We start from the raw sequence: 16116 nt of genomic DNA, 5'->3' as shown, positions 1-16116 counted from the left end.
GGATAAGTTACAAAGTCCAGTAATATCTAGATATTACTAATATTTTTATACTTATCTTGCATTACTCCTTAATGCATTCACTGCTTTAAGGAGTAATGCAGGATAAGTTACAAAGTCCAGTAATATCTAGATATTACTAATATTTTTATACTTATCTTGCATTACTCCTTAATGCATTCACTGCTTTAAGGAGTAATGCAGGATAAGTTACAAAGTCCAGTAATATCTAGATATTACTAATATTTTTATACTTATCCTGCATTACTCCTTAATGCATTCACTGCTTTAAGGAGTAATGCAGGATAAGTTACAAAGTCCAGTAATATCTAGATATTACTAATATTTTTATACTTATCCTGCATTACTCCTCAATGCATTCACTGCTTTAACCCTTTCGCCCCGACTGCCCGATTTATCGGGCAGGATAAACCGTGTCCCAGGACCCGGCTGCCCGAAAAATCGGGCAGCATAAGCCGAGGCCCAGAACCCGGCTGCCCGATAAATCGGGCGGCGCGAGCGTGTTTACAAAATCGCTCTTTCTACTTCCTTTCTCGTGTGTAATCTCGTTCTAAATATGGAAACGAGATCTACACGTATTGACACGTCATTCGATGGAATTTCCCCGTCTTTTTGGCGCGAAAATCGCGGGTATGTCACCTGTTTTCGCGACAGGTATTTTTCTCGCTTGAATCGTAAATCAAGCGTAATGGCGGCCAACTACGATTCGGATAGCGATCAGATGATTAACAACGACTATATCGGGAATAATAATGTGTTTGAATTGAATAATTTACGCGAAGGGGAGAGGGAATTTCGCGAATATTTCGTGAAGATTTTGACGGTTTCGACGAGGTGTCCCCCCCCCGCCAACTTTCGAGAATGGGAGTGGCAGAGGGACACACGACAGTGGAGACATGAGGGATTTTGAAGAGGCGACCGGATTCAAGAATATATATTGACACGGTGAGTGAAGAGTCGTGCTATTGATTTTTTCCAACTGTTTTACAATGATTCTGTGTTTGAACAGATTATCAGTGCGACGAATGAGAATGCAGCCTACACGTGAACGAGCGATCACAACAACAACAAAGGTGAGTGGCATGACGTATCTGTTTCTTTTTTTTAAAATTTATTTTTCTGATCGCAATCCGAATTGTAGTTTGCCGGTTTGTCGTATGTCCTTATATTTCGCTCAATTTGAATAAAATTTATTTCCATATTCATGTTTGTTTTCTTGTTTTTTACATCTTAATTTAAATTTTAGTAACTGTAATGATTATTTATTTATTAATTGATTTAATAAAGTACTGATTTAATTTATTATGCAATTGTAAATAGCAGTGTATTGTAAATATGTTATCACAACTTGTATATTTGCAGAACTTGAATTTACGATCTTTCCGTCCTTTTACAATGTTTCCCTCTTCAGATCAATCTGTGTTATCTTCCCTGTGATGTCATTCTTATAGTAGCTGTGGTTCAATGTTCAGATAATGTGATAAATAACTTTTTAAAAACTTAAATACTTAATTTTTGTTTCAAATCCTGAAAAAGAACAAAATAAATCAAATATTTGTGTTTTTACCTGTGTTAACGAGTTTACCTGCGTTAACAAGTTTACCTGTGTTAACGAGTTTACCTAAGAGGCTGTAAGTGTATCATAAGTAATATGTGACATCAGTATAGAAAACAAAGTCAGTACCAAGAGTTGTAAACTTGTTTATTTGTTTACAGATGTGCATGAAGAGAATTTACCTGTAACACCTGGGATTACCTGTGCCGTCCAAGATGACAAGACCACTGTGTTATGTTTACCTTGTATCTGTGATTTATTTTTGTGATTTGTAATACAATTTGAGCCAAAATTCATTGTCTGTTTTCATTTTTTCAGTGTTTTCAAGTTTTATTTCACTTGTAAACACCTGTAATTAGAAAATAACAAAGGTTAGAGACAATAACAACAAAGAATATTAAAGTATACTTAATCCTCTTTACAATGGTATATGATAAATGTATATTAAAAGCAAGTTTCTGGTAGAAAAAGTGCATCAAAAATGATAGTGTGATTTTCCAATAATACTGCCAGGGAGGCCAGTGTACAGGCCTTGTCAGTGTCAGGGACTGCAGGGTCTCAAGGGACATAACTCTGGGGCAGCCAGTGATGAAAGAGTTAAGGAGTAATGCAGGATAAGTTACAAAGTCCAGTAATATCTAGATATTACTAATATTTTTATACTTATCCTGCATTACTCCTCAATGCATTCACTGCTTTAAGGAGTAATGCAGGATAAGTTAATAAGTCCAGTAATATCTAGATATTTTTAATATTTGTATACTTCTCCTGTATTACTCCTTAAGCAGTGAATGCATTAAGGAGTAATGCAGGATAAGTAAACAAATCTTTCATATTTCTATACTTAATCAGTCATAGTGTTGAAGTCATTCTGTAGAGTATTATATGTCTGCACATTATGTAACTTGCGAACTAGCCACCTTAAAGCAGTTTGTTTGTTGTTAAACACTGCCCTCAGCAATATTCCAGCTATTTGATGGCGGTCTGTAAATAGAGGTCTGAACCAGACAAACCAGTGATTGACATTATGATCATCAATTTACGCAATTGGGATAAGATGACACTTTAGTCTGACCACCATATCCCGTTACTAGCCTTTTACGACAAGCATGGGTTGCTGAAGACCCAATTCTAACCCAGGTCTTCACGATGGTGACTAGGTAGTACCTAATGTAGCATGCCAAATATTACATGTACAAGGAAGCTTACTCTCATCGAACATAAGAAGGGACTTACATTGTCAAGGAACATCAGAGGTGAGGTGAGGTGAAATGGGGTTTACCGTCACGTCCAAAAATATTGCACTTATATAGTGAGGTGCATGCATGTGTGTGTGTGTGGCTGCTTGTACTAATCTTGACTAATAGTGCTAGCCCACGGAGGGGGTCCACACACCCACACCCACCCATCCACCCATCCACACATCTATTCAAGACTCAACTATTAACCTTTAAAGTCTGACTCAGTAAAGCAAGCAGTTTCAACTACCATAAAAGACAAATGAAGAGACTAAAGCAGAAAGGAACTAGGAATTCTTTGAGCAAAACACAAGTACAGCATCCATGTTCTACTTTATCTTAGTGAAGTGCATTGGCCTGACATTTGTCTTGCAACTTACTGTACCACAATATATTGCATGTGTTCTTTCAGCTGTAATTTGTTATGAACCTTAAAAACAAACAATATTTCCCCTACTCATTCGTCAACTTCACAGTCGTCCACCATTTTGTTTGATGTTGCTATGGTTACAACGCACGAGCAATAGACACAATATATGCAGGAATCTGGCCACGTATAGTTATTGCATTTTTGTTTCCAAGAAACAGTTGCTAATTTCTGTAAAAGTCATTTGACTTGTGACTTATGTTAACTTTGCCAACATATGAAAATAAGCATATTTGAAAAATGCTGTATTCTCCCCTGTATTTTTCAAATGTATTGTATTGGAGTCTTTAGTATTTCATAGTGTATACGACCCGTGAAGATTCCAGGGTCTATTATTTACAGACCGCCGTCATATAGCTGGAATATTGTTGAGTGTGGCGTTAAACAACAAACCAACCAACCAAATCATAGTGTATACCGGTAATACAGCAAACCTCTACTTCATCTACAGGAATCAATTAAATTAGAATTCAAGTATTTCCAGTGCATGTTTATTCACCTCAACCTGGAAGATGTCTATCCAAATACATGTCAATTTAAAATGGTTTACTTATTCAGATTTATCTCCTGCAAATTCAAGACATGTTTAGCTTGGAACTTCTCTCATTTCATTTCCTGCGTTCATGTACATTTGTGTTTCTGCAACCAATCTCTGTTTCATCAATCTTATCCCCAGGGCATCACGTTGGCATTACATTAAAACCATCTCATTTCAAATCTGATAGCAACATTACATTTCATTAGGTCAAACTTCTAAAACAAGTCGTTATCTTGAAAGTAATTATAGTGACGGAAGCAGCAGACAGTTGATGACTAACTCAGTGTTGAAAGAAACCCCTTTGATGCCACAGACCACCACTATTGATAGGCATATCTGACAGGTCATCCCGGCATCCAATGTCAGACTTTCATAAACAAATTCAACTTCATCAGCTGCCTTCAACACAAATAATTATTTCTGGTTTTAAATTTAGAATTTGTGTATATTTCCAGAATATAAGGTCACATTTAGGACAATGCAAATCATGTCGTAAACAATGCAAATCATGTCGTAAACAATGTAAATAATACCATGAAACACAACCAAACTGTTAACCTCATCACAGATATGCATGGTGGTCCAGTGCTGTTCCAGAACACCTCAACACAGGTGCAATTAAATGAATTTTTTCAACAGCAATGGCAGGCCCCTTCAATGGTTGAAACATAATTTTCTCTTTGAACTTCAATGCCATGAGAGGGCACGGGTGGCCCAGTCGTCTAAGGCGCCACGATTCGCTGTGCAGAGTTGCGTCCCTTGGGCACGCCAGAAACCTATGATTGTGGTTTGAATCCTGGTTCGCCCCGATTATGTTTCTAGGTTTGTCAGCACCATATCCGTGCTTGTGGGTTTCACCGAAGTGGTAAACGTCTGAGACCTGCATCACCTAGGGCTTTCCTCCCACATTAAGCTGACACGCCGCGATATAACTGGAATACTGTTAAAAGCGGCGTTAAACCCAACTTTCTCACTCAATCACTCAATGCCATGAAGTAGACATGAGCATAAACTGTATAAAATAGTACCTGTATGTACACATGACTACAAAGGAAAACACATATCCCAATCAACTTTTGCTTGTTTGCTTGTTTGTTGTTTAACGCCGCACTCAGCAATATTCCAGCTATATGACGGCGGTCTGTAAATAATCAAGTCTGGACAAGACAATACAGTGATTGACTTCATGAGCATCGATCCATGCAAATTGGGTAAGATGACATGCATCAACCAAGTCAGCGAGCCTGACCACCTGATCCCGTTAGTTGCCTCTTACGACAAGCATAATCGCCTTTAACGGCAAGCATGGGTTGCTGAAGACCTATTCTACCCCGGATCTTCACGGGTCAAGTCATGCACTAATGCTATTACTATGCAGTTGTAGGATCAAGCTGGGAGACATTCAAACAGGCAGAACAAAAAGTCTTCACTTTACTAACTTGTGTGTTGTTAGTGAATGGGTTCAATTAGTTGTCATATTCATGTAAATTCTTTCTAAGATTTTAAACTCATCCACATCAAATGGGGGATGGTTCCTGCAATGTGTTCAGCTGCCTCATTTCCGGTGCCACAAGACTTTCTGATTCTTGCAGCAGCGCCAGTCTGCTTGTATGATGTGATGCACCATTATTTGCTGCAGACAGACAAAGCCTCTCGGGATCATAAAGGCTGCTATTTATAATTACTCATTGAAAACTAAATAAAGATATGGGGAGGAACGTTCCAAAACTAGCATCAAAGTAATTAATGACTCATAACAAAGTCAGGAAGACTGAAGTCTGAGGAGTGTTTGAGGTTTGGATCAGACACACCATGGTCGACAGGATGTCCCTCTGAATCAGGCAGGGTATGTGTTGGGCATCCCCCATGTTAAGTACGTGGACAACTTGAATCAGGCAAGGCATGTGTTGGGAGTCTGTGGGTGTCCCCCATGTCAAGGACAAGGACACTTTGAATTAGGCAGGGCATGTGTTGGGAGTCTGTGGCGTCCCCCATGTCAAGTACAAGGACACTTTGAAGCAGGCAGGGCATGTGTTGGGAGTCTGTGGCGTCCCCCATGTTAAGTACAAGGACACTTTGAATCAGGCAGGGTATGTGTTGGGTGTTGGGGCTTCTTTGGGCGTCCCCCATGTCTAGTACAAGGACACTTTGAAGCAGGCAGGGCATGTGTTGGGTGTTGGGGCTTCTTTGGGCGTCCCCCATGTCTAGTACAAGGACACTTTGAAGCAGGCAGGGCATGTGTTGGGAGTCTGTGGCGTCCCCCATGTTAAGTACAAGGACACTTTGAATCAGGCAGGGTATGTGTTGGGCTTCTTTGGGCGTCCCCCATGTCAAGTACAAGGACACATTGAAGCAGGCAGGGCATGTGTTGGGTGTTGGGGCTTCTTTGGGCGTCCCCCATGTCTAGTACAAGGACACTTTGAAGCAGGCAGGGCATGTGTTGGGAGTCTGTGGGTGTCCCCCATGTCAAGTACGAGGACAACTTGAATCAGGCAGGGCATGTGTTGGGAGTCTGTGGGTGTCCCCCATGTCAAGTACAAGGACAACTTGAATCAGGCAGTGCATGTGTTTGAAGTCTGTGGGTGTCCCCCATGTCAAGTACGAGGACACTTTGAATCAGGCAGGGCATGTGTTGGGAGTCTGTGGGTGTCCCCCATGTCAAGTACAAGGACAACTTGAATCAGGCAGGGCATGTGTTGGGAGTCTGTGGGTGTCCCCCATGTCAAGTACGAGGACACTTTGAATCAGGCAGGGCATGTGTTGGGAGTCTGTGGGCGTCCCCCATGTCAAGTACGAGGACACTTTGAAGCAGGCAGGGCATGTGTCAGGAGTCTGTGGGTGTCCCCCATGTCAAGTACGGGGACACTTTGAATTAGGCAGGGCATGTGTTGGGAGTCTGTGGGCGTCCCCCATGTTAAGTACAAGGACAACTTGAATGAGGCAGGGCATGTGTTGGGAGTCTGTGGGTGCCCCCCATGTCAAGTACAAGGACACTTTGAATGAGGCAGGGTATGTGTTGGGAGTCTGTGGGCGTCCCCCATGTTAAGAACAAGGACACTTTGAATGAGGCAGGGCATGTGTTGGGAGTCTGTGGGCGTCCCCCATGTTAAGAACAAGGACACTTTGAATTAGGCAGGGCATGTGTTGGGAGTCTGTGGCGTCCCCCATGTTAAGTACAAGGACACTTTGAATCAGGCAGGGTATGTGTTGGGCTTTTTTGGGCGTCCCCCATGTCAAGTACGAGGACACTTTGAAGCAGGCAGGGCATGTGTTGGGTGTCGGGGCTTCTGTGGGTGTCCCTCATGTCAAGTACAGGGACACTTTGAATCAGGCAGGGCATGTGTTGGGTGTCGGGGCTTCTGTGGGTGTCCCTCATGTCAAGTACAGGGACACTTTGAATCAGGCAGGGCATGTGTTGGGTGTTGGGGCTTCTGTGGGTGTCCCCCATATCAAGTACAGGGACACTTTGAATCAGGCAGGGCATGTGTTGGGTGTTGGGGCTTCTGTGGGTGTCCCCCATGTCAAGTACGAGGACATTTTGAATCAGGCAGGGCATGTGTTGGGTGTTGGGGCTTCCGTGGGTGTCCCCCAATGTTGGGTACATGGAAACCCTGATTCAGGCACAGGCTGAATTACAGAATTACGATATTAGGACACATTATCATGATATTTATCAGTTTTCATTCCCCCCCAAAATTAATATATGTCAAAAGAGGTTTAACAAATTAGAGCTACTGAATTTATGCAAAGATGCAGGTTAGAATTTATCTTCAGCAACCGATGCTTGTTGTAAGAGGCGACTAACGGGATCAGGTGGTCAGGCTCACTCCCAACAATCGATGCTTATGATGTCAATAACTAGATTGTATATAAACAAGTCTCGACCAGACAGACTGCTGTCATAAAGCTGGAATATTTATGAGTGTGGCATTAAACAACAAACAAACAAAGTTCCAACATAACAGATATACAAAGACAAATAACAGTTTTAAGTTAAGAAAACTAATAATTTCTTACTTGCTCTTCTAAGCTGAAGAGACTTGGTTGATACATGTCATCGTATCCCAATTGCGTGGATCGATGCTCATGATGTCAATCACTGGATTGTCTGGTCCAGACTCTATTATTTACAGATCGCCGTCATATAGCTGGAATATTGCTGAGTGCGGCGTTTAACAACAAACCAACCAACCAATCTAAGCTGAAGACAATCCAATCTAAGCATGGACAGAGAACACTAAGCCTACATTGTAGCCAGACAAGAGGCAGACGTACTACAAAATGTGTACAATTACGCACTAGGCAGTTTATGTCTCGGAAAGATCACAGACCAACCAACTGCCTAAAAAAGATGAAAATGGGCAGCTGGGGGAAGGCCCAGACTGACCCTCTGTGTGTATGTTACTGGTGTAAATTATTGTAAGCAAATGTCTATCCTACTCCAGTGTGTGGGTATTAATAGTGAGACTGCAGACAGAGAGAGACTATTAGGCACAAGTGTATATACACTGTCTCCACCAGAGTGTATTGTTTACCTCCATAAGTCAGGGGTATATGTCAGTGTGTGCAACATCACCCAGGGCTGGAGGGGCTTGACGGGGAATTATATGTCAGTGTGTGCAACATCACCCAGGGCTGGAGGGGCTTGACGGGGAACTATATGTCAGTGTGTGCAACATCACCCAGGGCTGGAGGGGCTTGACGGGGAACTATATGTCAGTGTGTGCAACATCACCCAGGGCTGGAGGGGCTTGACAGGGAACTATATGTCAGTGTGTGCAACATCACCCAGGGCTGGAGGGGCTTGACGGGGAACTATACCTCGGACATAGTGTATGGGAACTATATGTCAGTGTGTGCAACATCACGCAGGGCTTGACGGGGAACTATATGTCGGACATAGTGTATGGGAACTATATGTCAGTGTATGGGAACTATGTCGGACATAGTGTATGGGAATTATGTCGGACATAGTGTTTGGGAACTATACGTTGGACATAGTGTATGGGAACTATATGTCAGTGTATGGGAACTATATGTTGGACATAGCGTATGGGAACTATACCTCGGACATAGTGTATGGGAACTATATGTCAGTGTGTGCAACATCACGCAGGGCTTGACGGGGAACTATATGTCGGACATAGTGTATGGGAACTATATGTCAGTGTATGGGAACTATATGTCAGACATAGTGTATGGGAACTATATGTCAGTGTATGGGAACTATATGTCAGACATAGTGTATGGGAACTATATGTCAGTGTATGGGAACTATATGTCAGACATAGTGTATGGGAACTATATGTCAGTGTATGGGAACTATATGTCAGACATAGTGTATGGGAACTATATGTCGGAAATAGTGTATGGGAACTATGTCGGACATAGTGTATGGGAACTATGTTGGACATAGTGTTTGGGAACTATACGTTGGACATAGTGTATGGGAATTATGTCGGACATAGTGTATGGGAACTATACGTCGGACATAGTGTATGGGAACTATATGTCAGTGTATGGGAACTATATGTTGGACATAGTGTACGGGAACTATATGTTGGATATAGTATATGGGAATTATACGTCGGACATAGTGTATGGGAATTATACGTCAGACATAGTATATGGGAACTATGTCGGACATAGTGTATGGGAACTATATGTCAGTGTATGGGAACTATATGTCGGACATAGTGTATGGGAACTATGTCGGACATAGTGTTTGGGAACTATACGTTGGACATAGTGTATGGGAATTATGTCAGACATAGTGTATGGGAACTATAAGTTGGACATAGTGTAAGGGAACTATAAGTTGGACATAGTGTAAGGGAACTATGTCGGACACAGTGTATGGGAACTATGTCGGACATAGTGTATGGGAATTGTACATTGGACATAGTGTATGGGAAATATGTCGGACATAGTGTATGGGAACTATATGTTGGACATAGTGTATGGGAACTATACGTTGGACATAGTGTATGGGAACTATACATTGGACATAGTGTATGGGAACTATACGTTGGACATAGTGTATGGGAACTATACGTTGGACAGAATGGATGGGAATTATACATCTGACATAGTGTATGGGAATTATGTCGGACATAGTGTGTGGGAACTATGTCGGACATAGTGTATGGTAACTATATGTTGGACATAGTGTATGGGAAATATACGTAGGACATAGTGTATGGGAACTATGTCGGACATAGTGTATGGGAACTATACGTTGGACAGAATGGATGGGAATTATACATCTGACATAGTGTATGGGAATTATGTCGGACATAGTGTGTGGGAACTATGTCGGACATAGTGTATGGTAACTATATGTTGGACATAGTGGATGGGAATTATACATCTGACATAGTGTATGGGAACTATGTCGGACATAGTGTGTGGGAACTATGTCGGACATAGTGTATGGTAACTATATGTTGGACATAGTGTATGGGAAATATACGTAGGACATAGTGTACGGGAACTATATACATCGGACATAGTGTATGGGAACTGTGAGTCAGATTTTGTGTACAGGAACTATATGTCAGACACAATGTTATATCACACACTGCAAGGGAGACTTCATGGGGAACAGTATGTATGAAGTTTTCCTGCCACTCACATGCACAGATGTTGTTGGTTGGAGAATACTATATCCCTCAAGACTATAAATTAGTTGGAAGTGAAAAGAATCATCTGTTGAAAATCTAAAGATTTTATAATGTGAGGACAGCCAAACTGCAGGATTCATGGCCATGATGTAATAGAGGTTATGTATTCACAGGAATCAGCAATAACACTGAGTCATCACTGCAGTCTGGATAGGGGGAAGGGTAAAATCGGTGTCTGTTAGCAGGAGCAAGTATCCATGCAGTTGGAGCACACAGGCGCAGGGCTTGTATCTTAGTCAACAATACCAATTTGTCACCACAAAGTGCAGGGATTAGGTTTTGTCTGACAAACCAATATAGCCCATACAGGGTACAGGGCTTGTACGAAAGGGACCACCAACATCACACCATTTAGTTAGTACAGAGGTAAGAAAACCAATTTGAACTATAGGATGCTGAGATTAGACTTGAATCAAGAGAACCATTGCAATGTTTGTAGTATTTGTACAAAGACCACAAACAGTGTAATACTGCATGTTATTTCTCAAAAAGACGTTAGAATAACCTGCAAAACAATGCTGTGAGGTTGGTTAGTGCATAATAGAAACACAAGCAACAGAAAAGGCATTTTTACATTTGAACATAGCTGAATGAAAGACAAGAAGCAATCATGTCATAGCTGTCCAGAACAACGACACATGACGATGATGCACAGAACGAAATGGGAACAAATACTGCTGGCTTGCGTTAACGTCTGGTCATGATCAATTACACCCTCTGAAGGCACGGAATCATTAAGTCATAAGATTCTCTTTAGATGCAACTAACACCATACAGTAAACTACTGTTATAATAAACTCAAAGGGACCACTAATTTTAGTTTGTAATAACCGTAGTTCTTTATAAGCATATATACAGCATATATACAACAAATGGCCGGGTCTAAAAAATAAGTTTGTTATATCGGTCAGTTCGTTATAAAAGTGTTCGTTATAAAGGTAGTTGTTAACTTCACTCACTCATTCCTTGAATGTAATAGACAAATTCCAGATCAACGAAAATCTCTCTTAAATATTTCTCTGTAAATCCAAAACCTCCTACTCGTAAAAATGTATGGTTTAGGGGTTAGGTTGCAGCAAACCAACAGATTCGACCCTGAGAAGTGCGAACAGAGAACACAAGACAGCTGTCACACTAGTGCCAATCTTCCTGGCAGCACTAGGTTACGTACCCTTGCTGACTGTAGAAGATACAACCTTGCCACCTAAATGCAAATAGACAGTTTAGATAAAGACTACAACATCTACTACAGAGAGAGAACATATAGCATTGTGTATCCATGCGTGTGGAGAATCAATCGAATCATTAACTAGTTCGTAACTACCAAGTATCTACCTGATCATATGAGTATTCACATGCTAGATGATGGTGTTACTGTATCAAGACAAACAATATAGAATCATATCTACCGGTACATATTATTGTAAAAGTAGCACATGCCTAAATCTGTTTCATGATGATGTTATTGATACGTGTTATGTAAAATAGTCATAATGAGAACTAGTCCTGTAGATCAGTTGCACAAAAAGATTTAACTGATTTCTACGTGTGTTTGTACACCAGAATTGTAGTCTTACACAAGAGAACTTGCCGTCTACAGTGTTCCCGTTTACCGGTAATTACCAGTTTTTTACTGGTAAAATTTGGCTTGGACCGGTAATTCATGTGACTGTCAGTCCCTTTGGACCAGCAAATAAAGTACCTCATTAATCTTTGAGGTTGAACAAAACAGCAGTGATATTCATATGATTATATTTTTCGACCGAAGTAGCTTGTCTGTTGCCATCAGGGTTTCCCCTTGTCTATTTATAGTGCAAGGCAATAACATTTCGATTTGCTTCGAGATTAAATATGTATTTGTTGTGATTTAATCTCGAAATATTCAAACATTAAAGAGAAAGTTGTGAGTCAACTTTGTGTGAAGGATGTGTAGATCTCAGTAAGTTACTTCAGAGATGACACCATAGAAAAACAGGTAATGTTCATACTTTTATATATTTTTTGAAGTTTTGAAGTCCACCAGGATCGGCAGTTTCAAAAACCAGCGGGGAACACTGTCCTCATGACTGCAGTACAATGAGAATAACATTTCTACATGTCTGTGTATATGCCCGGTCTCTGGATAACGTGCCCTGTGTATGCCCAGTCTCCAGATAGCATGCCCTGTATATGCCCAGTCTCCAGATAGCGTGCCCTGTATATGCCCAGTCCCCAGATAGCGTGCCCTGTATATGCCCAGTCTCCAGATAGCGTGCCCTGTATATGCCCAGTCCCCAGATAGCGTGCCCTGTATATGCCCAGTCTCCAGATAGCGTGCCCTGTGTATGCCCAGTCTCCAGATAGCCAGCTCTGTATATGCCCAGTCTCCAGATAGCGTGCCCTGTGTATGCCCAGTCTCCAGATAGCGTGCCCTGTGTATGCCCAGTCCCCAGATAGCGTGCCCTGTATATGCCCAGTCCCCAGATAGCGTGCCCTGTATATGCCCAGTCTCCAGATAGCGTGCCCTGTATATGCCCAGTCTCGAGATAGCATGCCCTGTATAGGCCCAGTCTCCAGATAGCGTGCCCTGTATATGCCCAGTCTCCAGATAGCGTGCCCTGTATATGCCCAGTCTCCAGATAGCGGGCCCTGTATATGCCCAGTCTCCAGATAGCGTGCCCTGTATATGCCCAGTCTCCAGATAGCGTGCCCTGTATATGCCCAGTCTCCAGATAGCGTGCCCTGTGTAGGCCCAGTCTCCAGATAGCGGGCCCTGTATAGGCCCAGTCTCCAGATAGCGGGCCCTGTATAGGCCCAGTCTCCAGATAGCGTGCCCTGTATATGCCCAGTCCCCAGATAGCGTGCCCTGTGTATGCCCAGTCTCCAGATAGCGTGCCCTGCAGTGCTGCTGTGCAATGAGGTGAAGGCGACAGCAGGAAAGATGTGTTTTCAGTGTGCATAAGAGGTAGCTAGACATTGAACAGAACAATACACTGAATATAGGCAGCTACATCACTTAAGGTCCATCAGGGATACTGACTGAAGGGCCGCATGACCAGGCTGGCTTATATCTAAATCCTGAAGATGTGGATGAAAAGATGCATTTTGAGATATGTTTGTACTAATGAACCACCATTGACATTTCCCTTCCTGGTCCTTCCTGAAGAATTGAACGTCTGTTTGGATGGGTTCCTTGAAGTGTGACCAATTTAAAAGTGCTTGTTAAACTGTGTGAACCTCCGAGCTTGAGTGTCAGTGAGAGGCAAGGGTTTGATGCCGCTTTTCACTGTTTTATCACTTGTCACTTTAATGCTGAAGAGTAGCCTAGTGTTGCAGGACAAACATATTGCATTTTAGCAAACATGGACATGATTTTGACAGATTCAAACCAATGACAAGAGCATCCTGGCACAGGTAAGGGACACAACTCTGCACTGTAGATAGATGCACCTTTGATCACTGAGCTTGTAATAAGTAACCCTTGCCATGTACATATTGAAGGTGTTAAGGTAGGTGATAGTCATTAGGAATAGGATATAATAAGCAGGTCTGAACTCAATGAGGTTGTACAGGACAATAGTATTTCCTGTCCCAAAGAACAAGACCATACACTTTACTGTTGAGCTCCATCAAGCAACAAAAAGGTGTGAGATTTTCTGTCTGGTTTAACACCTCTTTGAACAGTGTTTCAGTTGTATCACAGCATGCCAGGTTAATGTGGGCCAAAAACCTTAAGTGAATAAGGTCTTAAGATATTACCACTTGGTTAAACCCATGATCACAGGTTTGTCACTACCAAGAATGATAATACAGTAATCAAGAGAAAGGATCACCTTACTGTTGAGATGCATCAATTAACCAAGAGAAAGATGTTGACACGGGGACCAATCTTTCCCCAGGAACCAGACACCTTACCAAGGTTTTACACGATGAACAAATGTGCGCCTAATACCTACAAATGTTGAGACTGAACACAGAAAAAGAATATACTGCGTAACAAGGGAAGCACAATAATATTCATTGTACCCACAGTGCATCAAGAGCAGTTATGGGTTTGTCATTTCATCCATCAATCATGACCATTGATTCATTCCAGGCTCTAAAGTAATTATCAAAACGTAAAGTAGACTGCACCATTTTATTACTTTACAGGACCCTCATATTGTTTGCAAGGACCCATAAAATTTATTATTGGGCATTCAGGGTCTGTAAGTCTAGGTAAAACTCTGCCTTACTGTTGAGACACATCAAGGAAACCATGAGATAGAAGGCAAATTTTGTCACCAGGAACCACACACCTTACTGTTGAGACACATCAAGGAAACCATGAGATAGAAGGCAAATTTTGTCACCAGGAACCACACACCTTACTGTTGAGACACATCAAGGAAACCATGAGATAGAAGGCAAATTTTGTCACCAGGAACCACACACCTTACTGTTGAGATACATCAAGAAGCCAAGAAAAGGATGTTGATAGAGGCAGTGGTTCAAACATTCCACATGGAATTTGTTATCTATCTATCATTGACCTTCACTCCTAGGTGGAGCAGACCCTCGTCAATCATCACTGGTGTCGCTGCAGTGACGACAACCCTGCTGCACCATTACCGCCACAGCATCAGAGTCAGCTTCTACTTCAGGTGCAGGGGCTCCACTTACGACACACAAGGGCTTCAGGAGATATACTTTCACTGCAAATATCACCACTTGTTACACACTAAATGTTACTCTCGTAGTCTGTCCTTTTCACTCCTGCTCCAGACACTCATAGACAATTGTCCTTGAGACATTTGCATGTTCGTAATTCGGCAACCTGACCCCAGCTAACAGAAGGATAAAGTTTATTACCATCTGAGAAAAAAGGCATTTGGTTGCCATTTGCACCCAAATGCATATCACTGATATTCTGTCTAGGTCTTTTCATTCACAAACACTGATTTCCATACAAACTCATTCAAGATTTCAATGCACATTGGTAGTTGTTGCAAATAATCAAGTGTGGACCAGACAATCCAGTGATCAATATTGAAAGCAATAATCTGCACCATCAGGGCACTAAGACAAGCTATCAACCACTCAGCCTGATAACCCAACAATCCATTTGATCGCCTCTCATGACCAGCACAGGTTGCTGGAGACCTATTCTAACTTCGAGATACCAAGATGTGCCTTCAGAAATAAGAAAAATATCTACGCGGCGTTTAAAAACAATTTTTTCCCTCCACAACTGAAACACATTTGTAGCAATGGTAACAGTGTGCATGCTGCAACTTGAAGGTTTTGTGATCTATGATGGTCGCCTTTCTTGAAAGAAACCTTCTGGACACTCACTGCCCTGAAGCTACTGTTATTGCTGTTGTTGCTGCTGACTGAGCTGGGGCAACTGCCAGGGTAGTCAGGGGTGGCACCAGATACCTGGGAACAGGGCCACCACCATATTTATTATGACTGGGTCAACTCCAGCACTGGACACTCACTGCCCTGAAGCTACTGTTGTTGCTGTTGTTGCCGCTGTTGCCGCTGTTGCTGCTGACTGAGCTGGGGCAACTGCCAGGGTAGTCAGGGGTGGCACCAGGTACCTGGGAACAGGGCCACCACCATATTTATTATGACTGGGTCAACTCCAGCACTGGAGGAACACTTGGTGCTAATGAAGCCCAGGCAACATCAACAAT

The 16116-nt window shown here is 42.1% G+C and overlaps 2 protein-coding genes across 10 annotated transcripts in view; one reads left to right on the top strand and one right to left on the bottom strand.

Moving 5' to 3' along the window:
* The window catches only part of LOC124133696, a 95397-nt gene that overhangs the window by 9694 nt on the left and 69587 nt on the right, over positions 1–16116 (top strand). The window lies entirely within an intron of this gene.
* The window catches only part of LOC124133694 (calcium uptake protein 3, mitochondrial-like), a 130044-nt gene that overhangs the window by 48055 nt on the left and 65873 nt on the right, over positions 1–16116 (bottom strand). For 6 of the 9 annotated variants that reach the window (XM_046498175.2, XM_046498166.2, XM_046498167.2 and 3 more), the window contains exon 5: positions 11631–11663. The exons of the other annotated variants lie outside the window; for them this stretch is intronic. In XM_046498175.2, the coding sequence (XP_046354131.1) occupies positions 11631–11663 (33 nt within the window). The remainder of the gene's footprint in view (positions 1–11630; positions 11664–16116) is intronic. 9 annotated transcript variants of the gene reach the window in all.

This window comes from Haliotis rufescens, unplaced genomic scaffold, assembly GCF_023055435.1.
Source record: "Haliotis rufescens isolate VD_foot unplaced genomic scaffold, xgHalRufe1.0.p SCAF_7, whole genome shotgun sequence".
NCBI classification, from domain to species: Eukaryota; Metazoa; Mollusca; class Gastropoda; order Lepetellida; family Haliotidae; genus Haliotis; species Haliotis rufescens.
Note: the sequence above shows the minus strand (reverse complement) of the source record. Positions and strands in the feature narration are given on the sequence as shown.